The sequence below is a fragment of the Mytilus edulis genome, chromosome 8, assembly GCF_963676685.1.
Source record: "Mytilus edulis chromosome 8, xbMytEdul2.2, whole genome shotgun sequence".
Lineage (NCBI taxonomy): Eukaryota > Metazoa > Mollusca > Bivalvia > Mytilida > Mytilidae > Mytilus > Mytilus edulis.
The window spans coordinates 2,437,839-2,464,058 of NC_092351.1; the positions used below are offsets into that span (position 1 = coordinate 2,437,839).

The 26,220-nt window shown below is 33.0% G+C and overlaps 1 protein-coding gene across 1 annotated transcript; it reads right to left on the reverse strand.

The window, feature by feature from the left end:
- Nucleotides 1-1,010: 1,010 nt before the first annotated feature.
- On the reverse strand, nt 1,011-25,256 carry LOC139486688 (uncharacterized). Its single transcript, XM_071271607.1, has 7 exons — nt 25,113-25,256; nt 23,741-23,805; nt 13,904-14,012; nt 13,090-13,139; nt 12,205-12,241; nt 11,698-11,762; nt 1,011-1,075 (listed from the first exon to the last, which is right to left on the reverse strand). The coding sequence occupies exons 1-7, from the start codon at nt 25,184-25,186 to the stop codon at nt 1,011-1,013; spliced, it is 465 nt and encodes a 154-aa protein (XP_071127708.1). The 5' UTR covers nt 25,187-25,256.
- Nucleotides 25,257-26,220: the final 964 nt, after the last annotated feature.

The following is a 26,220-nucleotide window of genomic DNA, read 5'->3' on the forward strand; positions in this document are numbered from 1 at the left end:
GCTTCTTGTTCTGCTCTGATGGCTTCTTGTTTTGCCTCGGCCTTTATTTCATTTTGCTTGAAAAGAGTCTGTTCTTCTATCATTGCCTCCTGCTTTAGGAGCAAGGCCTGTTTTTCAGCAAAGGCTATCTGAGTTCTGGCAGCCTCTGCTTTAGCACGCTTCTTCCGTGCTAGACTTGAAATGTCAGAGACGTGGGAGCTCCCACTGTGTGAGAATTTCTTGCCTCTAGATGTCTTTGTTTTTGTAGATTTAGCCTTTGTAAGAGCGAGGCGATACTCGTGTAGTTTTTCCATAACTAGCTCCACTTTGGACAGACGTAAATCCAAAGAGAGTTTACATGCATCAATTTCTTTTTGACTCTCCAATGTTCGGGTCCTTTTCAGAAAGTCTAGGTATTCATCTGTGAGCCTACGATAATTATTACAGGCTTTAACAAGTTTGTCCTGGACTGTTAGGAGTTGCTGGAGATCGTTAGGAGGCGTTGTTACTTCCAATAACTGGGATTCAATGTCTGCCCAGAGAGCCTCTAGTTCCTGACAGAACTTGTCACGTTTTTCAGTGAAAGCTCCTCGTCCTTTTTCCGTGAGGTCACGTACTCGCCTAGCCTCGGGAGTTTCATCTGACTGTGATGTATTAGACGGATTTTCTAATAGTTCAAGGACATCTCCTTCTCGGGGCTGAATCTCTTCTTGTTGTTCCACATGACTGGGATCCATATTGACTCAACTTTGTTAGGTTGCTGTCGAGTTCACACAAGAGTTTACACTGTGAGTGTAAAGGTATGTACGTATGTACGTTGCTACGTTGTCGTTCCTTGTCTGGATATGTAAAGACAGGTTGTCGTCAATTTACTGTACGTCAAGGGATGACGCGTACATGAAGGGCTCAACAGGTAGGTAGTTATATAGCTGTATAACTAACGTGGAGTGGCGTTATCTGTGAGACACAACAGGCAAGTTGTAGACTTTTTACTGTAATGGCCTGACCATTAAGTATAACCACGATTGGGCTCAAGCAATAAGAATATCAGGTGCTGACAATTTATTCTTAAACCAATCTAACAAATGGTAAAAAGCTGAAAATATAAATAAAATACAATTTTACAATGTGTTCAATTAATGTTATTATAACGAAATGTCAAAGGTAATTGATAGCAGTCTGTTGAATGCGAGAAAATGTTGTACTTTCAAGAACAGATAAATTCCAGGTATTTCACGGAGAGAAGGTTCAAATATGTAGAGAGCAATTTGAAGGGTTCAAATACAATGTTGTAGAATTAACTCACTCTGTGGTTAGCCACGAATTGTGTCCTAGATGACGTTTGTCCTTTGAAAAGTTCTCCAGAACTGGTATGACCTTGCAATGTTCGGTTTGAGATCCGTGTGAGCAGGGGAAAGGTAGCGATGATACAATGTTTAAATGTTCTTATAAGGTTAAAGATGAATAATCCTCCTAGACTGGAACACATAAACAGATTAAGAATATAATCAAACGAACTATATAAATTACGGAACGGTGTAACAGAATAAGTATTGAAAGGTTATTTCAATAATAATGACTACAAATGATAAGACATAACACATACACTAACCAACGCCACAAGAGAGATATTCAAATTAATCAATGATTGTTGGATGTTCAATGTACTGAGACTCGTCGTATAGCAATGCCAATTCACATTCGGGAAAACCGTCATATACGTGAATAGGTAATGTTCGTTACTTATCAGTGTGGGGACGATATATTATAATATAACTCTGATAAAATACACAACAGCTTTGTAGTTTGACGTTTACTTGTTACCAAGAAAAAGATAAGGAGACGTCGCCATGTGACGTCGACCTTAGATATATACAATGTGACTTTCGATACGTTGCCGGTCCCGCGGTCTTCTCGACATTCTCGGGGCCTCAAAAAAAATTACTTTACGTAGAAAAGAAAATTGTAATACAATATATAAATTACATTAAATTAAGATTAAAGTCTCTCAAATTAAAAAAAACAAATCACAGTTCTTTCACAGTTGAACTAACGTAGTTCATAAAACAAAATCGCATAACATTAATAGTTCATAATCATGGCGCAACGCATTTTTAAACAAATATGCTCGATCACTTTACTTTGAAAGTCTATAAAATGTTTTAATGTTCTCTTTTTCGCACGTTTAGATGCTTCTCTGGTGGATAACTGTCGTTCTGTGACATCGTCTTTCTTCGTCGGGTGTGTTGGGTTTTTTTTTCCGTGTCCGTGTTTTCACTCTCTATATGGATTTCGAGCGGATATAACTTTACAATTGGTCTATTTGTAATTCTGTTCTTAGTTCTCACAATTGCTGAACGAACATGTCCGTCATTTCCTTTAACTAAATCCTCAACAATTGCGGTTTTCCATCCAATTCTAGGTTTTTCATCGTGAATTTGTACTAAGTCTCCAATTTTAATCCTTCTGTTTTAGCTCACCTGGCCACCGTTTCACAAAGCCTTCTTAACTTACGATCATCGTATCAGTTTACGATCGGTTTACGTGTAGTTCTACGTTCCCGTTACGTGTGTTTCACAAAGGCATCGTAAAGAACTACTAAGTTTATCGCAAGTTACGTCGTGTGTATCATCGTAAGTGTATCGTAAACCGAGAAGAGTGCTTTCTTTCACGTCCGCACTTTTATCGAGTATGGCATGCCAAATAAACATTTTTAAAAATAATTATTATGGATGGCGAATTATGGCGATATTTTTATATCAACATTAATACAACTATATATAATGAATTTCAGTCCGTTTTCAATATAAATTCAAGATTATGACGCTTACAGTCATAGGACAAAAGTGAGTTCCCACTCCAAAAATGTCCTATTATTTCAACTAAAATCGGTATTTTTCAAAAAAAATATTACCAAGTAAGTCTATGAGTGATTTTTATAAAATAGATACCATAAGATGCAGAAATGTCTGAAGTTTAATTGTTTATTTGGCCATATTTTTAGTGAGGTTCTTTTTCATTATTCAATGGGTTAAACACAAATGCAATTTTTAACGATTTTAATTTGGTAAGAATACATAGCAAACTTTGCCGTGAGTCAAGCAATATTTTTCTTTGTGTTCACCTCGTCAGTAATAATACATATATTAACAACACTTTGTGCCAATATTCTATTTGGAGACAAAAACAGTAAAATATATTAAACAAAACTATCCGACACAGTGAGGGTCTAGATTAGTGGCAACGAAGGGGGGAAGGGGTAGCATTTTTTTGTTCTGTAATTCTTTTAGCCATTCTTATCTTTTCAGCATTAAAAAAATATGCTAATACTTTAAGTTATGTGCCCCTTTAGAATTTGCACTAAACAAATGAAACCATTTATCAATTTTGTTAAAGGGGCACTAGCTACGAGATATATAAAAAATCTTAAGCGATGGAAAACTTAATGAAATTGTTTGCGCTCAGAGCGTTTTTTTCTTCGCTTTGACAAAACAACTATATCCCCACTTTCGAAGTTAAATGGTTGCACCCTTAGACAACGTTTGGACTGATGCTTGTACAAAGTATACCCATTTACCATAATATATCCATTAGGGGCCCTAAAGGACCAACCACATTTTTCAAATAGAAAATAAAAGGAAATGGATTTTTTGTTTGTTTGAAGGGATATCATTGTTCCGTATTTGTTACTTGTGCATTTTTAAGGGCATATTCATGAACAGTTTATTTCTGACGGTGAGAATTTCTTCCCTTTAAGATATATAGGCTATTTTAACCTTCTTAAATCAAATATTTAATAAAAAAAAATATACCTTCATGTGCTACTTTTTGAGTAAAACGAGGTCGAAATTTCAGATCTTTGCTCGAAATTCTGATTTGTGGACGTATTTTTCCTCCCGACAGAAATGCACAACTTTTTTGTTTTAAAAGATAAACACAAGCTGTTTTTTGATAAATTATTTATAAGTCCTGTTTTACATATGTATTATATAAATTTATTTAATATTTTGTTTATAAATATCTTAAATTTATCAAATGTTCAGGATGTTAAATTATCCATTTTTGGTTGCCAGTGACAAATATTTCATGAGTGTTCAGGAACAAATAAGCAATAAACCCAACAGTTAGCCTGTTATTCAAATGATGAAGTTATTATCTTTAAATTAGCTTAATTGAGGTCTGGGGCTGGCATTTGTCAGTAACTGCTAGCTTTATATATAGTAGTCCTTTGTTAATTTATTATCATTGTCATTTTGATTAGTTTCTTTTGTTTCCTTTTCTGACATGGGACTTGGATTTCTTTTAAAGTGCGTTTAACTGTGTGTATTGCTGTTGGTTTGTTTTTTCTACATTGGTTAGATGTATAGGGGAAGGGTTGTGATCTCACGAAACATGTTTACCCCGCCGCGTTTGTGCGCCTGTCCCAATTCAGGAGCCTCTGGTCTTAGAAGTTTTGTATGATTTTAATTTTAGTTCATTGTTTTATTTCGTAGTTAAGTTAGTATGACGTATATTATCACTGAACCATCACTGCACCATCACTGCACCATCACTGAACCAGGGTTGTGTTCAATACCGTAGCAGCTACGTACATGTAGCCGCTACGTAGCTGCTATCAATATATATGCAGAAAACTCGGCTAGCTGTACACGTTCAATAGTCATAAATATACGTAGCAATACGTAGCCGCTACGATATTGAACGCAACCCTGTACACTGTTTTAACTACATGTAGGGGCCTGCTGAAGCACGCCTAGCACAATGTTCATTGTGACACCATAAATTAAGTATTCCTTCTGTATCATTTACTTGGAACTGAAATCAATCATAAAAGGCAATATATTATCGTCATGCAATCAATAAAAAACAAAACAAAAATTAAAGTTGCATGCGACTGTAGCGCTTTTCTGGATCTACCTTCATCAGGAACGTCAAAAAGGCGAATAATACTATTTTGCCTACTGCGAGTTGGTTTCAATGTTACCTCTAAATTTTTGGCACTGGAAACACCAAATAGCTCTTATTTTTTTCTTTTTTTTTAATTCAAACGCTATCTTTCTATCAAATATTTAAATCAATTTATTTGATGCCGGTTTAAATAGGATATTTTTTAGAATAGATGCACAACCTTAAAATTTCAGGATACTGTTATCCCAGGTGATGTCTAATATGTTTTATAAAAAAAACGACTTCTTCTTTTATTGTTTATTTTGTTATAAAAAGTGATTTGATATATTTCGAGCTATTAATTCCAAACTAAGAATCGGAGCAGTATTACAGATACCCCTCTTTTCGCCCCTTTTTGATATTTTAATCAAAAATCTAAAAAATCAAACTTTCAAAAAGTGAAATAATCAAAATTGCACATTAGGTTTAGTATTTTAAAAGTTTGATCAAATTTCTAAACTATCAAATTTATAAAAGATATTTAGAATTTTAATATTTTAATTATTTGGTTAAAATTTCAAAATTTCAAAACTTTTACACAATTTGGAATTTTGATATTTTGAAACTTTGATCAAAATTCCAAAAATGTAAAATTTTATTTTTTTTAAACTTTGAATTGATAAGTGTTACACGGACCACGTAGGAATCATTCCGGCGAAAGAGACGTCCCTTAAAATTATCCATAAATTTTGAAATTATAAAGAAACTAAAATTTCAACTCCATTAGACAAAGTTGATCTTCGTCTGCATGATTTGGCTATTTATTAGGTTTTGTTTGATCGGATAGCTCTTCAACTGTTTCTGTTCTTTATGTGCATGCCTCGTTCCAAAAATCGAGAATTATAGCTCTTTGATTGTATGACTAGTTGTTGTATTTTTTTTTCAGCTGTACCAAGGATTTGTATACTATACAAATCCTTGGCTGTACATAGCTTTTTGTTGTCAATGGTTATTTTTGTCGGAACTCTTTCACGAAATTTCATTGTTGTAATAATTATTGACACAATATGTAGGAGAAGGATGTAAGGTTAACTAAGCCTGCAATGGTGGACGAAAATACCGATGATTATTAATGAACATAATTTGCATGGCTAAAATCATTGAACCAGTTCTGATAAGGACCAGTTCAACATTTATATATACCGATTTGATTGGCCAATAACTGTTTTAACACACGACAACACCAATGTACGTGAATATTTTGGAAATATACAGACGATATTCCGCAATCCACGGCTCATAGGAAAGTTTCTTGTAGTGTAACGAAAAGCGGGAAATACGCGTTTATGTAGTTAAAAATTGGTAATTTTAAATTATTAACTTTTTTTACATTTAGGCTTCTCCTTTTTTTTCTAAATTGTTACATTATTTGGAGGATTGCGATTTAATGTTATTTTTTTGTATCGTTTCTATCAAATTTTATTTTTATATTAAAACTAGAAATTGACCTGTTGTCTCACAAGGAAACAGCTGTTTTGACGTTTTTTCTAGAAAAGTTCTAAAATATTCTAAAAACTTTGCACACACATTATGTCTTCAATTCAGTGAGCAATATTGAATTTCATGCTAAATACAGGAGGAGCTTACCAGATTAAATTAACGCGACCTATTAAAATATTCAAAACAATAAGTTTTTATTTCAACTACAATTGAACTTTTTATATCTATTCGAGATTTATATGTCATGTTGATCTGTAATATATTTACATGTATTTGTATTAAAACTTGACCAACTTCTTAAAATCTGGCAGACCGTACGCGAACAGTCTGACGTATGCGTATTTTGAAAAAGTACGCATACGGTGTGGAACACATCTATCTATATTGTTGAAAACTATATCTATCTATATTGTTGAAAACTATACTATACTATGTTGCCTACTGGATGTCCTTAGTTTGTCTTTGTCATTTGATTGCTGTCTTATAACGTATAACCTACATTTCCAACAGTTTTGTATAGCTAAAACGGCTATTGTGTATAGAATAATTGTCTTTCTTTCCCTAAATAATATGCTTAAAAGAAGATGGACCGAGGAGAGATGTGCACAGGCACTTGTTTCAATCTATCAATGGGAAGGTCGACAATTCACGTATATATATATATTACATATTGATAGTCGACCTTCCCATTGATAGAAACAGGTGCATGTGGCAATGTCCCTAAATAAAAAAATATATAAAGTAAACAGAAAAAAATGCTTCACTTTTCAATCTTTAACTTCCCCTCCCCCTTCCAAATTTTTTTCCTACTGTATTATTTTTTTAAGACATGTCCCATCTACACAAAGTCTTATTGGTCTGCAGCTTACCCCTCCCCCTATTAGTTTTGGTATATATGATCTACATTAAATTCGATCCAGTCACTAGAAAGGCATACAGTAACATATCTAAATAGTTGCAATAAATTCCATTAACCACGAAACTAATTACAGTCAGATATTTATTTCGATATTCTAATTAAAATACATTTCTTTTTTGGCCGAAATAACAAAAAAATAATTATTATCTGGTTTGACTGTGAAACACTGATTTTAGATTTATATTGTACACATAACTTTAAAAATGAATCAAAAATGGGGAAAAAAAACATCCTTCTTTAAACGTTTTATCGATTACCACTGTGCCTGTAGTGATATAATTATAAATAGATTTCAGAACGCGGACGTGATAGAAAGCCTATTTATTAAATTGTTTAAAAAGACGTACGCCGGTAGGAAATAAGATGAGTAAACAATGATTAATACCTTAGGTTTACATTAAGTAAGTTGCTTGCATATACAAATAAACAAACGAAGAAAGACTGTAAGTGTAGTTCTATAATATTGAAGATTCTTCTTCGTCTTCTAACATTTGAGGCATCTTGACCAAGAATAAAGAACGCTTCAGCCATGTTAGATGGATTAATTCATTTTCGTAGAAAAATTACGATGGAGTTACGACTGGGTATAGCTGTAGTAAGTTACGCCAGGATTTACGCATTATTTACGATCATCTTAAATTACGACGGCTTTGTGAAACGGCTGTAAATCCTACGATTTATTTACGATGGACTTACGATGACACGTAGACTTGTCTGTCGTCGTAAACTATTTCAAGAATCTTCTCCTCTGAAACTACTAGGCCAAATACTTTCAAACTTTAACTGAATGTTCCTTAGGGTATCTAGTTTATAAATTGTATCCGAAGTTTTGATCTTTCAACAAACATGGTCGCCATTGCTAAAAATAGAACATAGGGGTCAAATGCAGTTTTTGGCTTATATCTCAAAAACGAAAGCATTTAGAGCAAATCTGACATGGGGTAAAAATGTTCATTAGGTCAAGATCTATCAGCCCTGAAATTTTCAGATGAATCAAACAACCCATTGTTGGGTTGCTGCCACTTAATTGGTAATTTTAAGGAAATTTTGCAGTTTTTGGTCATTATCTTGAATATTATTATAGATACAGATAAACTGTAAACAGCAAAAATGATCAGCAAAATAAGATCTACAAATAAGTTAATATGACCAAAATTGTCAATTGACCCCTTAAGGGGTTATTGTCCTTTAATAACAATTTTTCACAATTTGTTCATCATATTTGCTAACTTTAAAAAATCTTCTCCTCTGAAACTACTCAACCAAATTCAACTAAACTTCAACTGAATGATCAGTAGGGTGTATAAAATAAAGTTTGTGTTTTATATTCTATTTCGTCAAAAACATGGCCGTCATGGCTAAAAATAGAACACAGGGTAAAATGCAGTTTTTGGCTTATATCTCAAAAACTCCAGCATTTAGAGCAAATAAGACAAGAAGTTAAAGTATTTATTAGGTCAAGGTCTACCTGTCCTGAAATTTTCAGCCGAATTGGGTAACTGGTTTTTCAGGTATAATGCCCCTGAATTGATGATTTTAAAGAAATTTTACAGTTTTTGGTTATTATCTTAAATATTATTATAGATACAGATAAACTGTTTATAGCAAAAATGTTAAGCAAAGTAAGATCTACAAATAAGTCAATTTGACCAAAATTGTCAATTGACCCCTTAAGGAGTTATTGCCCTTTAAAGACTTTTTTCACAATTTGTTCATCATGTTGACTTAATTTAAAAAATCTTCTCCTTTGAAACTGCTGTATCAATTTCAGCCAAACTTAGGCTAAATGAGTTTCAGAGTATCTAGTATAAATTTTAAATTTTATTTCCTTGTATGTCAAGAAACATAGCTCCTATGGCTAAAATAGAACATAGGAGAAAACGATTTTTTTTTTGCTTTTGAAGAAAATAGGACCATTCAAAGAACATTTAAATAAATTGAAAAGCCAAAATAATCATTGATGAGAGATTTAACCAAAAAAATTAAGGTGAGCGATTCAGGCTCTTGAGAGCCTCTTGTTTATTATTCCCGTTTTTTGGTGAAATTCTCTGAGAGAAGTCAGGTACTCTGATTTCCATCGCGTTCTCAATTTGTTCATTCAGTGTGTCGGGTAACTGCTTCGTCTGTTGTAGATTTTCATATGTGGCTAACAGCTCCTCTCTGTCGAATTCAGAACTTTTTTTTGCGTCGGTAAATTTTCGTAAAAGTCTGGTAACGGCACTACGATTGCCCGTTCTTCTTGATTTCAGCTTTTGTAGCTCCATTAGTCACGGCACCATAAATGTGGGGACGATATCTTATAATATAACTCTGATAAAATACACAACAGCTTTGTAGTTTGACGTTTACTAGTTACCAAGAAAAAGATAAGGAGACGTCGCCATGTGACGTCGACCTTAGATACAATGTGACTTCCGATACGTTGCCGGTCCCGCGGTCTTCTCGACAATCAGACATAGATATTATACATCAACCAATTCGTGATGGTTTCCATAAAATTTACGGAGTGTAAATTTTAATCTGTTCTCCTCATAGTAGTTGTCTTGCATCAGTTTCTTCATTAGTAGACACTCCTGTATATAAAGTCCGTATAGTGTGAACGTACACTATCAAAACGTATAAGTTGAGATATACTGAACGACTTTAGAAACGCAATACTCATTTTGTTGATTTTTTTTACCAAATCTTTTTTGATTCTCTTACAACTACTTTTCATGCTTATCATGCTTCTTTCCCCTTACAAAAAATCAAAATCTGACTAACCTGTGGTTATTGAACATAACGAATTTTTGAAGTCGCACGAATTTCTTAAAGCGAAATTTTGGTCCCATGAAAGATTGTTTCGTTTTTTTTGGCTTTGCCTTACTTATTTTTTTTTAAATGTTGCATCTGCATTTTGCCAAGTCTGAGAAATAAAAAAATCCAAAGAACTTAATTAGCCCTTAAGAATACTGCAAACATGAACACATAAATGTGCTGCAACCATACCGTATGACTTCAGAAACTCGTCCTATTGTCCTTCCGACAACGATACAAGTAGACAGGATTTGTTGCTGGCCATCAATGAACAGATCAACGTGTAGTGACAATGAAACATCAACATAATTTGATTATGCAACGTCATTTGCCAATCATGTTTACGGCCGCAACGTCAACTGCTAACCAAATTGCAGAGTGCCATTGAGTACAGATTCATTCCATAAATGTTTCCCATGAACTGCATTGCCAAAGAATTGACTGAAGGAAAACATGTGAAGCCCTCAAGTTCCAACCGCATAATTGCCAAAACTAATCAATGGGTTGAACCAATGCAAAATCAGAAGGTGTAAAACAGAACCCATAAATGTCAGACAGAATTTGTTGACCTTTCTGACAATCATTTTGGCGTTTGTAACAGGTAGTCATCGCTTTTGACGTTGACACATTCATTCAAAAATAACACAAAAATAATCTAGTGTTGAGTTTCTAAAGTCGGCCAGTATATGTAAACACCATACACGGAGCAGAGGGTATGTCACTGCTTTTAAAACACATATATACAGTAGTATACTGCTGTTCATAACGCAACAATTGATTAAGAGATAATAAATCCGGTTTACAAAAAAAACCGTGATTATTAGATTTCGTCCGAGAGTCAGTTGACTTAGAATTATTTTACTATTACTATAAATAGACTTATACATTAAGTTAAATTTTTCAACAGTTACATATTATAAGCAAACATAATTTTACTCACCATATCTTTAAAAAAATATCTTCTTTGGGAAAAAAATCTTTAATCCAACTTTCATGAATGAACTACACATAATCCTTTTAGATAATTTAAAGTAACGAGCAGGACGTGGCAAAATATTATTCAACCAGAAATTTAATGTTATAGAAATTGACATAAAAAAGGGGTTGAAGTGCTATAAAATAGAAACTACTTAAAATAACAACAGGTAGCTCTTTGTAGGAATCAATACTTTATTCATACGATTATATATAGTGTGATGTTTAAATATATAGAGCCATGATAGTTACATGGAAATTTGTGCAAGGATAGATGGTATTTTAAAAGACAGATGTCAAAGTATTTATAATGGGAGTTTTTGTTCTCATTTGCATATCCCCCGACATTTGAGACCAGGGCCTCCTTAGTTGGTTCCCATGGCAACTTATGGTTGTTGTAACAGGTGATTATTTAATGAAATACTTTTAAATTAGAATTTAAAAACAAAAAAACAATATATATATATATATATATATATACAGGTTATATTTATATAAATCTTTAATGGTTACCACTGGCGATCCTCGTCTCAATTGAATAAGACATGTATGGACGGATTGATTAGTACATTTGTATTTTGTATTTTGTATTTTCATCATTGTCCTTTTTTTTTTACCTATATCAACGAACAAGAACATACCTTTACACTTGCCATTCTCCTCCTCGTGATTATTACAACAAAACCACGACTTATTTACACCATTGCTGTAGAATGAAAAAAAAAAAGAAATTCACAAAGTTATCAGGTTTTAAAAATTGAATTTGTCGAACACTTCTTCCTTCTTTTAAACGATTGTTCTGATGAATGTCTATATTCACCGTTGATGTATGTTATCTTAAGTTGATACTGATAGTTTAAATGCTGTTTTAAAAGTTATCAAAATGAATGTCAAATGTTATTTTTTTGTTGTTGTTTTTTTTTTGAAAAAGGGGGGGGGGGTATGAATAAAAAAAAAATTAATAGCATTTGTAGAAAATAATAGTGAGCCAACACTAATTATATTAAAACGCTATCAACTTAGGAACGGAGAATGAAAATACCAACAAATGCATTTGAAACAATGATAACACCGATAATTTCTATTCCCTTATTTTCCCATATTTTGATTATAGTTTATTATCTAATTCATAAGACGATAAAAATTACCTTGATTTATTATAACATTTTCCATCCTGCACAAAGCCTAAAATACAACCAGAAATACATCTTGTCATGTTGTTAAGCACGTTTCTTAGTATACAATGCTATCAAAAGAGTACAGTTGCTGTTATTATACAAGTTTTAAGAACAAGGAATTTTACAGACTTTACTTTAAAAAATAGCGCTTTTGTAAGTCTAATATTTTCCTGATTTATTGGCCCGTGTCCAAGTTTACAGTACTAGTATTCATTTATTACTTTAACTCTGATTCAATTAAACACACCAGTGCTTTGATTATCTTTCGAACTGAAATATGAACCACCAAAACATAGTGATGAGTAGCTATCATTGATAAATAAATATTAACATGGTGTGCTTGGAGATTTAAAAGATGTGGTCTGATTTCCAATGAGACAACTCTACACCAGATACCAAACTAAGAAGAAGTTAACAACTATGTATCACTGTAGGGCCTTCAACAAGGATATAAATTCATACTGCATACCCAGCTATAAAAGACCTAAAATGTGGTTTGTTTTGTGATGGACTGGAAAACAAAGTGCATAGTAATCGTTAACCATACAGTTTTTACAATTTTTAAATTAGGAATCGATATTATGAACTCTATTGAAATTGAGGATGAAAATCGAGGTACGGCTTGTTAACAATACAATGAGCTTCCGTCCTGGTACAAAACGTGTATAGTTTTGAATTTGAGGAAAGAGACATTTCAATTAAACAAATTTCCGATATTAAATTTCCGGAAATTAGTTATAAGTAGTATTGTAATTATTATTTTGTTTTCAAAATCACCCGGGGTATTTTTTTCATTTTTTCCTAGAAGGGATGATGTGAACAACAAACAATTACTTTATGCAAATAACATGTTACCTGTCTGAATGACTGTTGTCCCTTCAATGCATCCATACACGATATCACATCTTTAAAAAAAAAAAATCATTTCTAAATACTAAGCGTAGATATAAACGAAACTGGTATTCAGAACTTTGGAACACTTATCTGCATATCATTAACGTTTAACGTTGTATAAGTTCCATTCTAACATGACGTCCTTCAAACGCTTTGAGTACACACCCGTGGTAAAATATGAATATATTGGTTGGGCTGTTCTGATTGTACTCCCACGTAATATGATTGTTTATGGATGGAGTACACGACGTCATAGAATGATAACGTAATAGTTTAAGCATTTTTCGGGAAAATACACGCTTCTGATACCGAAAATCATCACCAGAATGAAACGTAAACAAACAATACTAAAATGTGGTATAAGCCCTTTTTTATATACATAGAAGATATGTAAGTAAATTATCATTAAAATTCATCCAAATCTATCTAAATTTATTATTGTAAATAGTTTGAGCATGTCACTAAATCTGTTTGCTCCGTTCTTTACCGCCAATCTTAAAGTGGGTTAATTTATGGGAACGGCAAATATTTGCCTCCATCTAGTGCGCTTTGAACCAAAACAATTGCTATATTTGTCTTATCAGAATCGAAATAATTCATGGGGCCTTGAATATATCTAAATTTTACCACGGGTTGTCCCTTTATGCCGATATTTTACCCTTCGCTATCGCTCAGGGTAAAATATTTGTCATAAAGGGCCAACCCGTGGTAAAATAACGATATATTCAAGCCCCCATGAATTATTTCTTAATTTGATACGAAATAAATAATTTACCTTTCGTCATGTTGACAGCTACAAATATTTCCGCATTTTTTTCCATATCTTCCATATAAACATGGCATGCAAGGTAACCCGTCTTTTGAAACATAACCAACTACACACTCTATATAAAAGATATCATTTTGCATTATCAAAATTAAGTTGAAATCGCTTTATCATACATGTAACAATGTGACCATTATCAATGTTTTTCAGTCAAATAGAAATTGTATGCTACAACCATGACAATACGAGTATCATTTGCATTGTTCTGTGAAGCACATGCTGCCATTTCTTTTGCATTTAATTGGGAAATAAAATCTAATTTAAAAGAATGGCTACTGATTGTTGGCGGCCAATAATACAAAGAGCAAGCATATTAAAACCCTGAATTACCATTACATACTCAATTTCTCACAGATACATATATTCCGAGTTTCGAGTGACAAATTGCAATTACCTTATGCATATACAAAGCTATATTATTATTCCTCAGTTTCCTGACTTAAACATATTATGCCAACCGTATTAATTAACGTTTCAAAATACTTAAAAAAATCATCTTAACAGTAGATTTTACCAAAATCAATTACACCTGGATAGCACCAGTTGTTTCTATACCTATAAATGTTCCATAGACTCATATGTATTAACTACTCTCTAACATTAACATACATTGGGAGATTAAGGTAATCGTCCTAAACGTTTGCCTGAATTTGGCAAGCTTTGAATAATTAAGTTTGAATTTTTTTACTTAAATGATTTATTTCAATAAACCAAACAGTTTAATCAACTTTTTTATGTATTTATATATAAGAGATACAATACAAAGGTAACACAGAAACAGACCGGTAATAACCATTGCCGGATTGTTTTACTGCACGAGTAGTCAGGCAAAAGTCCTCTACAAGTGCAGAAGAACTATTTGGCAGGTTGTTTCCGGCCTGTTATTTGTTTGATGCCTTTGTTTTGTATCTAATTTGTACGATATTTCAAGAAAGAAGTAGTACATACACTTATCATAGATACCAGGACTAAATTTTGTATATACGCCAGACGCGCGTTTCGTCTACAAAAGACTCATCAATGACGCTCGAATCCAAAAAAGTTAAAAAGGCCAAAAAAAGTACGAAGTTGAAGAGCATTGAGGACCAAAATTCCTAAAAGTTTTGCCAAATACAGCTAAGGTAATCTATGCTTGAGGTAGAAAAGCCTTAGTATTTCAAAAAAATAGCCATATACCAGTTACTGTAAGTTTAAGCTTAAACACTTGTTTCATTTCATTTAAGCCAACAGTTTTTATCTCATTAAATTCAAGAAACTTATAATTTTATGGAGAGAAAAAAAAACCCAACCATTTGAAATTAAAGATGACTGTTGTACACATTTGAGACTTTTAAAATGCAACTTTTCATGTTAGAAATGCATAGATAGTGACTTTTTTTATCATCATTTTGTACAAATTATATTTTGTATATTGACATGGTACAAACTAATTTTTGTACAAAAAGTGTTAGTACAAATGACAATTTTACAATTTGTACAAAATTTGATTAAAAACTCATTTGTACAATAGAAACTAAAACATACACGTTACAAAGTAGCTTTATTTTCATGTTGTCATTACACCTTTTTATAATGTGCGCTTCGCTGCGACAATATTGCGTTTGTCAATCAATTTTGCATGTATTAAATTATGCTTTGATATGAGTTCAATCAATATACATGTTTTAAAAAAACGGTGACCTATAGCTGTTTTTTTTTGTGTCGTGTGATCTCTTGTGAAGAGTTGTCTCAATACCACATCTTCCTTTTGATATAGACAGCAATCAAAAACAAGTAATGAATTATAGGCTTTTAGCCTGAATCTCAGAGGATGGTCCAAGGGAGTTAAGGCTAAATAATAAGTGTATACAATGAAGATGTAACTTATAGCGATCGCTAATACAGTATCTTTAATGTGGAAGATAATAAAGATGAAGAGATAATTCTTAATATTAACTGGTTTGCTTTCCTCGATTATGTTTTTTTTCTTATTTTCAAGGTATCAAGATTATTAATTTCCTCGAACACTACAGTCTTTCTACTGTGGTGACAATGTCTAACTGATTAGTCATTCTGATTATTATAAGCATCTAAAAGTTTATATCCACCCATATGCATTTCATTTAAATTTGGACTTGTGTCGAAAGAAGACTAGAGGAACCATATTTATATTACCCAGTTACATGCACATTTTGCGTCATTGGTAAATTACGAGGTTGAACAAAGCATCAATTATCTACCTAACCTTATACATTTGCTTTGTTCCTTCTTTCATGTCTTAATACATGTAGTTATCAATAAAAAATGAAACGTTTCAAAGTTTGAACTGAACAACCTCTGGACCCCTGTATTTGTAATTGACACGCGTACGTAATGGCTGATTGTTGTTGCTTAACAGTCACTTGCAAATATTTCCTGCATGCTTATGATAAGCACAACGTAGCAACACATGTTACATGTACAGTGGAGATCAGTTCTAACCTCTCATAAATTCTGTCAGAATCTGTCAGGAGAACTGTTCTAGAACAGTATGTAGAACTGTCAGGCTGACACCTTTTAGTCAGTTCTAGGTTAGAACTGTTCTAGCTAGAACTGATTTGGTCAGTTCTACCTAGAACTGATTTGGACAGTTCTAGCTAGAACTGATCCTGACAGTTCTACCCTAGAACAGTTTTAGACAGTTCTAGCTAGAACTGACCAAATCTTTGGTCAGTTCTACTTCTAGAACAGTTCTACGGTTAGAATTGATTTCAAATTCTACGGCTAGAATTGATTTATAAATTCTACGGCCAGAATTAATTTATAAATTCTACGGCTAAAATTGATTTATAAATTCTACGGCTAGAATTGATTTATAAGTTTTAAGAAATATTTGTCTTAATATAAAGGCTTCGGCAAAATAGCGATTAATATTATATACAGTTTTGCAATTTACTGGTTTTATTTCAGATTTATAATCGGCAAGAGAACATGTTTAACCCCGCCATATTCTGCATGTATGTGCCTGTTCCAAGTCAGGAGCCCGTAATTCAGTGATTTTCTTTTGTTGATGTGTAATATTAAATATTTGTTTTTCTTTCATTTTTTGTACATAAATTGGGCCGTTAATTAGTATTATGTGGGGGGGGGGGGGGGAGGGTTATTATTTGAATTGTTTTACATTTGTTATTCTGGGAGTCAGGATGGCTCGTTATTACATAACAAAATTATCTGACCTTATTAACCAAATGTAATATCTGTTTACGAGTAGTTTTCATACCTCGGACGGACCTGTTTAACAAAAATCGTTTGACCACATCAATCTAGACTGACATTATTTGCTCTTTCCTCCTGCAAATCTATATAGCTGCACAGTACTTCAGTTTTAATTTTAGGTCAAGAGGGACTGTACTATACAAGTTGCAGCAATATTGGAAAACAATTTTGTTCGCATCAATTTATAGTGCCAGCATGCAGGGGCAGATCCAACCATTTTAAAAAGGGGGGGGGGTTCCAACTATATGTTCCCATTCAAATGCATTGATCGTCAAAAAAAGGGGGTTCCACACCTGAACCCCCCCCCTTTGATCTGCCAATGAGCATGTCCTCTTTTTATTCAAAATATTGAATCATAAACAAATATCAGTAAATTTCATACTTCAGACTGAGTCGTATAATAAAATCTTTTGACCGCATCAACCAAAACTTACCATATTTACTTTTTTTTATGTAAATCTAAATAGCTGCACAGTAATTCAGTTATAATTTTAGGTCAAGAGGGACTGTAGTATATAAATAACTACAATATTGGAAATCAATGACCACAATTTTTTCTCTCGCATCAATTGAGAGTGCCAGCATTTTCTATTTTTATTCAAAATATCGCATCAAAAACAAATATCATTAGTTTTCAAACCTCAGACTGACAGTAACATGTAATCATGTAGCAAAATTATTTGTCTGCATCAATCAAAACTGACCATATTTGACAGCATCAACCAAAACTGACCATATTTGACCGCATCAACCAAACATGACCATATTTGACCGCATCAACCAAAACTGACCATATTTGCTCTTTTTTATGTAACTCTTATAGTCGCATAGTAAATCTGTAATATTTTTATGTAAGGATGGATTGTAAAATCATGAAAATACAAATGATAGAAATATTGGAACACAATGCTACCTAATTTCATTTGCATCAATTTAGAATGCCAGCATGTCCTCTTTTTATTCAAAATATTGCATCATAAACAAATATCAGTAGTTGTCATACCTCAGACTGACTGGTATAACAAAACAATTTGTCCGCATCAACCAAAAATGACCATATTTGCACTTTATTATGTACATGATGTCAATCTTAATAGCCGCAAAGTAAATCACGTATATTTTTATATCAGGATGAAATGTTTAATATAAATGAAAGCAATATTGGAAAATAAAATTATGCTCACATACGTTTATAGTGCCTGCATGTCCTCTTTTTCATCAAAATTTTAAATCGTAAACTAATTTCAGTAGTTTTGATATCTCAGACTGACTCATGAATATAACAAAATTATTTGTCCGCATGAACCAAGACTGACCATATTTGAAAGCATCAACCAAAACTGACCATATGTGACAGCATCAACCAAAAACTGACCATATGTGACAGCATCAACCAAAACTGACCATAATTACACTTTGTTATGTAAATCTTAATATATATATAGCCGCATACTAAATCGCTTATAGTAATACATATTACGATGGATTGTATAATTCAAATGACAGCAATATCAATGAATATTGGAACACATTGGCTACAAAAAAATTTCCACATCAATTTAGAATATCAGCAAGTCCTCTTTTTATTCAAACTATTGAATTGTAAACAAATTTCAGTGGTTTCGATATATCAGACTGAGTGAGAGTTGTTTTAACAAAATTATTTGACCGCATTAACCAAAACTGAACTTACATGTATTTACACTTTATCATGTAAATATACATGTATATGGCCTCATTGTAAACATGGTAAACCAATATTATTTCTATGTGAGGACGGATCGTATGATAAAAATGACACCAACTTTGAAACACAATACACCTTATTGCTAATCCTGGCTGACCCGGCCTCTTGAACTTTTGAAGCATACAACAATGACTTTTCCATTGTGGCGTCAGATATTTTGTTTTATGAAGTCAAAATTTTACGGTAACCTGTGTGATATCAAGTAATGACAGACAAATAGCGACAAGGTGTATTTATACCATATCTAAGAATTTAGCGCCGTTATTTCCTCTCTGTATCCATAATAATGAACCGTCATTAAACATGCTAAAGTGACTTTTTAACATGTTTAAGTCAGTAGTTTGTGATGTTTTTTTTTTTAAACAAAACTATTTAATGGCATCATCCAACACTCACATGAATGATTCATATACTTTATTTTAAAAATAAAATAAAAAGTACATTATTATATATAATATTATAGCTGACTATGCGGTATGGGCTTTGCTCGTTGTTGAAGGCCGTACGGTGACCTATAGTTGTTAATGTCTGTGTCATTTTGGTCTTTTGCGGATAGTTGTCTCATTGGCAATCATACCACATCTTCTTTTTTATATGTATGGGAAGTTCTCTTCTTTGAATAGTATACTGTTAATATAATTTGAAGAAGGCAAAGAAAAATGCATGATTTTGTTTGTAGCCGAACGTCCAGGGGCAAATTTTTCATTCATGTTCCGATCCAGTATATTTTTCTGAGTTGCAGACTCCCAGATATCATTTATAATCGTTATGGATAAGTCTGGCTAAAATGACGAGATGGTGCAAATGTATATAGTTTTTTTACGTTGTACAACACTTTTTTCATTAATACAGTGGCGGATCCAGAAATTTTCATAAGTGGGGGCCCACTGACTGATCTAAGAGGGGGCCCGCTCCAGTCACGCTTCAGTGATTCCCTATATAAACAACCAAATTTTTTCCCAAAAAGGGGGGGGGCCGGGCCCCCTGCCCCCCTCTAAATCCGCCTCTGTAATATCCCATAATTCATCCACTGTACAATTTTCGTATGAACATTTGTCAAAACAGAATCTTAAATGAATGTAAATCCAAGGCAAACAAGGTAAATTACGATTAAAATTCCATGAATAAATGCAGAGTTTTATTTAGGAAGAGACTGTTAAAAACGGAGAGCGAAGAAACGTAAACAATGATGTTTCCGTATGCAATCTTATAAAAACATTTCCCCGATGAGTTGGATAACCTTCTATTCACTTCGATATTTGTACATGTAACGTAATAAAAGTCGTTTGATCAGTAATAATATTATTATATTTAATTCTAAATGATTGAACTAAATACCTCCGTTTCACCAAGGAATATGTGTAAAATTACAATTTTACAAAGTCAAAATACAATTTATAATTTGTAGAGTTTTATAATGAGTATTCCATGATAACTTGTTCACAAAATATATTTCCTGTCTATTTAATTGAAATATAAACGTTGGTATAAGCATGCATTTATTTTCAGCATTGTTTAGCATACTATTCATGTCCATATATTTAGAGAACAAACATATTTATCTGTGTAAGTAAATAGTTAGTTTTTCAACACTATCACCCATTAGTTTGTGTTCAAAATTAGGCCAATTAAAATTAATTGATAGATTTTCATCCCCACCCGCCCCTCTGAAATCGTCCCGCCCCAATTTTTTTTTTATTTTTGAAAAATTAACGATTTCCGGATTATGTTCATCTCCGTTTCCGGTAACTGCCAAGAATTTTGTTTCCTTCCAAACTTCCTGTTTCAAATTTCGGTTGTCGTATTTCTTCGAGTAATTAAAAAAGATTCTGTAGCTCTATGATGACAAAATCGTCTACCGAGAATAGAGATTGATTTCGAGAAGGGCATGAAATAATTGTGTTACAAGTAAAATGCTGTGTCCAAGATGGCAAATCGCGGCATGATACAAATTTCAGTGATTAGAAAACGTTGATTTTTTTATTGATAAAATGACTTTGTTGCCGGAATTTTGAACTGTGAATTATACCCATAGAGCAAGAATTGTGAAACACATTGGTACAAAAACATCACTGTATAAACAAAATGACACAAGCACGAACTTGTTACATTTATGACAGTATATTGAGTTCAAAAAGTCGGCAAACATACACTTAGATTTACCCATGGCTATTTTTTGGTTGACAATCAGCAAACACCTTCTGTCCCAATACCATCAATAGAGCCATTAAACAACTTCTCCTTTTTGTTTAGTTCATGTTTTTCATATTAAATATATTTACATCTATAAGAAGAATCATAAAAGCACCAACCCTATTGTTTTCATAAATGTTTCATTTTATTCTGAACTCGTAATTCTTTAGTTGCATATTTGTTTCATTTATTAAATAGAGACGGAAAAAAAACGTCGATAAGAAAGTCACATAAATGTGGTGAAGGTAGTCCAACTGAAGAGAGCATTCTTTTTTGTTTGTTTTTGCTGTTAAGGTTTCTAAAGCCGCAATTACATGTAGGTCAATCAGAGATTTTTATGCATGTTATGATTTGAAATCATATGTAAGATTCCTTATACATTCATATACATGATATAAGCTTATTATTACACTTGCATATTTGAAGAACACGTCACAAGAGGGTTTCATAAGAAGAAAAAAAATAATCCCACCCGCCCCATTTTTTTCAAAAATTTTGATGAAAATCTACTAATTAATTTTAGTTGGCCTTAGCGCTACTATATACGATATTCGGGATATAAGGAATCAGAACAGTATATTATCACTTCTTGACCACAATTTATTTGTTCTCATATAAATTTAGGTTCATCAATTTTTCTATTTTAAGAAAGAAAAAAACCTTTTGAAGTTATATGGTCAATGATCCCTTAGCGTACTAATAGACATGTTACGAAAAGGTATATTCTCGACGCTGAGGTTGACAAATTAGACTTTAAATTTGGGGACGGTGTCAAAACATTGATTATAGATATAAATAGGTAAAATTTAAATCCTGTGCGTCTTGGTTAATTCAAATTACATTTATCTAGAACATCATTATGTATGTAACATCTTATACGACAATTGCTTTTGTGATATCATTGCTGGCTAAAACCTGGCATAAGACATAAAAGGTGTATGCGCGTAGGAGTGGGTGGTCTAGAAAAAGTGGGACTGAGGGTTATACAAGTTCATTTAATTCTAGATTGATAATCATATATTATACATAGTAAGCAAGTTAAATTTTAGGATTTTTTTTGGCCAAGTTACTCATTCTGCCTTTTCTCAACTCAAAACTCCCGTCCTGCCTTTTTCAAATTTAATCCTAGTCCCCTTCTCTCCTTGAAAAAAACCCCTGGTTCCTCCGTAGGGTAGTAATAGGTACCCATCTAACAGATTTAATTTAAAAAAAACATATTTGTTTTAGAGAAACTCCTATCAGGAAAGACCCATCGGTCATCGGTGTCACTTTTTTCATATTCTCATTTTCTTATGATAGTACGGTTGGCGAATTTCCACAAATGTTTCAGGAATTTATGAAATACAAAATATCTGCATAAGGTGGTTTTAAGATGTAAATGCAAACTTAATGGTTTAACACTAGTAATTTTGGGGCCCTTTATAGCTTGTTGTTCGGTCACGGTGAGCCAAGGCTCCGTGTTGAAGGCCGATATTTGGATGAGGAGTTGTCTCATTGGCACTCACACCACATCTTCCTATATCTATTTAGTCATTATGCAATGCTTTTGAAACTCTGCAGGGTTGTTCAACCGATGAGTAGCGAGTCATAGTTTACACAAACCTCTTCTCGTTCTGAACATAAATGAAATATTTGCCACTGAACGTTAAGACACCAACAATCAATCAATCACAAACTATTATACAGAATATACAAAATGAGCTGTCACTTTTGAAATTGAGACACAGTTGGAAGGGAATAAAGAAATAAAATACATGCCTTCGAAGCTATATGACCGGGCGAAAATTTTCTAAAACTATATAGTGCAACATGCCTCAAGTTGAAATCATGTTTTAGTTGTTTTAAAACAGACCCCGTTTGATAAAGATTTAGGTGGCAAACAACTGGATAAAAATACATACACGTTTGTTTTTTTAAACTTTATAAAAATGATCGTTACATATGTATTCACGAGTAGGTATACAGCAGATTATAATACTTAAGATTATTTGCAAGATATATTAAGGGCTCGCCAAAGAATTCACACACGTATGTACCCCGTGTCTCCGTTGCCCCGCACATCTACTGCATTAACATGAACATGCAGTATTATATAGTTTTCCTCAAAAGTATAATGGAAATAATTAATATCTATTTCTTATGTTTCTTATCGTATAAATGTTATTGAATATTCGTTCCATACGGAATTGCCTGCGAAAGGATCAATGCAGTTTTTAAATAAAATCCAAAGTATACACAGGTAATCTCTTTGGTGTTGTGACACAGTCCCCACATTTAAAGTGTAATTTGTCAACCTCAGCGTCGTGAATATACCTTTTCGTAACATGTCTATTATGAATAGTAATTAACTGGAATTGTTTTAAACAAAATATATATCGTTATTGGTCCTAATGTAAATATTTAAAAAAAAAAGACAAAACGTTTACATATAATTGAAATTTCAATGCCTATGGCTATGAACTCACAGAATATGCATGAGTGATTTTGTTCATAATAAATGTCCGTGTATCATCTCAAAGGTGTCCGTGTAATATCACTTAAATATGTATATGTTTTCTAAAGCTCTGCAGGAGGCAAAGTCGTACAATCACAGATATTGTATAGCTACATACCTGTGCATATGCCATTCCTATCCTCGTGGTTATTGCAACAAAACCAAGACCCAGTTACACCATTGCTGCACAAAAGCAAATGAGGTTAATTTGTGATTAATAACTATCTGAGATTATCTTTATAATTCCTATAAAAAATCTAGAACTAGTTGTGTTGTTCTGTTCATCCCCAATTATGGTGCATTCTTAATATGTTTATTACAAACATACGAGTTACCAAAAGAAGATACTGTCCAATGTCGTCATAAACGGTTGTCGGAATTGATTTTATTTGAAAGAAATAGGTTTAATCTGTTTTTGAAAATAAATCTTAAAGTTTACCATTCAGGAAGTTAAAAAGTTCCCTCATTTTGTTTTCCCTTCGGTAGAAGACAAACATTTGTTACCAACTTCAACAATCCCAATAATAGGGGTTAACTGTTTCAATAACTGAAGTATACAAAAAGTTAAAACGACAATGAATCATGTGGTTTTTATTTGTGAATATAAAAATAAGATTTGGTATAATTGCAATCGAGACAACTCTTACCAGATTTCGCATTATAAGTCAGAAACTATATGTCACCGTATGGCCTTCAACAATAGCAGTCCCCGTAATGACAAATTTAATACACCCCCAACAAAAAAACTGACAGCATTTTTGCTGGTAAAAAAAAAAAATAAACGAAACACATATTACATATACCACAGTAGACGGCAACAACTGAATTACAAGCTCGTGACTTTTAAGAGGCACATTGAGAATGTGATTTTGTTAAACATGTTTTGGGGATCGCCAACCCTCTCTCTAGTCTTGCATAGAGGTGTAACAGCTCAACATAAACACAAACGATAAAAATTTGTTGTTTTTAATGTCCTACTTAACCGTCTTGCTGCCAACCGTTTTTCAAGGTTGCATTTCATATGCCGGAAAATACGACAGCTAGACGACTGTGACATAACATGCCAAACAACGACGTCATTCGATTTATGACGTCACGACATAATGACCGTTACATTTGGGTATTTGGTTTTGATGTTATATTTGTTATTCTCGTGGGATTTTGTCTAATGCTTGGTCCGTTTCTGTGTGTGTTAGTTACATTGTGGTGTTGTGTCGTTGTTCTCCTCTTATATTTATGCGTTTCCGTCAGTTTTAGTTTGTTACCCCGATTTTGTTTTTTGTCCATGGATTTATGAGTTTGAACAGCGGTATACTACTGTTGCCTTTATTGGGACCAATTGGAGAAAAAAAATGTAACACTATTTAATCGTCGGTCTTTTAATTGAAAGAGTTACAGCATTGAGGGACATATGTGTCCCTCCGGCAGCAAGAGGGTTATATAGTAGCCTCTAATATAAACTAGTCTAGATAACAAAATAATAAATATACCTTGAGCTATTGTAACATTTGTCACTGTACACAAAGCCAAAAATCCAAAACAAAACATAAATCATCATGCACATTTGCAATGTACAATGTCATTATAGAAATTAATAATTTCCCTGATTTTCCAACAACAAAGAGAACGGAAGTGACGTATATCCTTTTGCAGGCAATTAAGTACATGTATGTTATATTCGATGTTCTCTTGTCTCTAGCTGCGGAACTACAAAAATTATAACAAAAAAATATATATATATTTATTATACCTCAGTTCTCTTTTTCTATATAAGATAATGTATACTGGGTATGATTGGAATAGTAAGTGTATTGTCCCCGAGCAGCAACTATTGTCCTGAATCGTAGCCGAGGGCAACAGTTGTATCCGAGGGAAAATAAACTTACTATTACACGAATATCGATCCAGTAAGTAAGTGTTTTATTATATTGAATAAAAAAACAAACAATGAATGGCGGTGATTAATCAACTATCGTTATATTAAAACGAAATCAATCTATAATGTTTACTTCATAGATATGTTGAAATGCTAAGGCTACGTCTTGCACTGACGTCAACCCTAAACTAGATACAATAGGTTAAACACGACGTCGTTACTCCCGCGTTATTTTCAAAATCCTCCAATCGCGTAGCTGCATTTATAATTCCGCGGAATATAATGACGCTTGGGGTAAAAAAGTTTCACCCAGGTCCAATGGTTGGAAATTTTTGACCGGTCCAATAGTTCAAAGCTTGTAATTTGCAAAATAGTGGAAATATTTTGTGCTTATTTTATATAGAAAATGATAACTTAGATATAATAAGTACACACTATTTTTTCAAATTGCTAGCGTTGAACTATTGGACCGGTCAATATAGTTTCCAACTATTGGACTTCGATGAAACTATTTGACCACAAGTGTCATTCTAGTTCGCGGAATTTTCAACGTAACTACGGGGTTAGAGGATTTTTGAAAATACCGCGGGAGTAACGATGTCGCTTTTTGTATATAGTAGCTTGGGTTGACATTAGTGCGAGACGTAGATTTAGCATTTCAGAATATTTATAAAGGCTATGCATGGACAATCAACAATAAACAATCAGAAATGGATGACCTT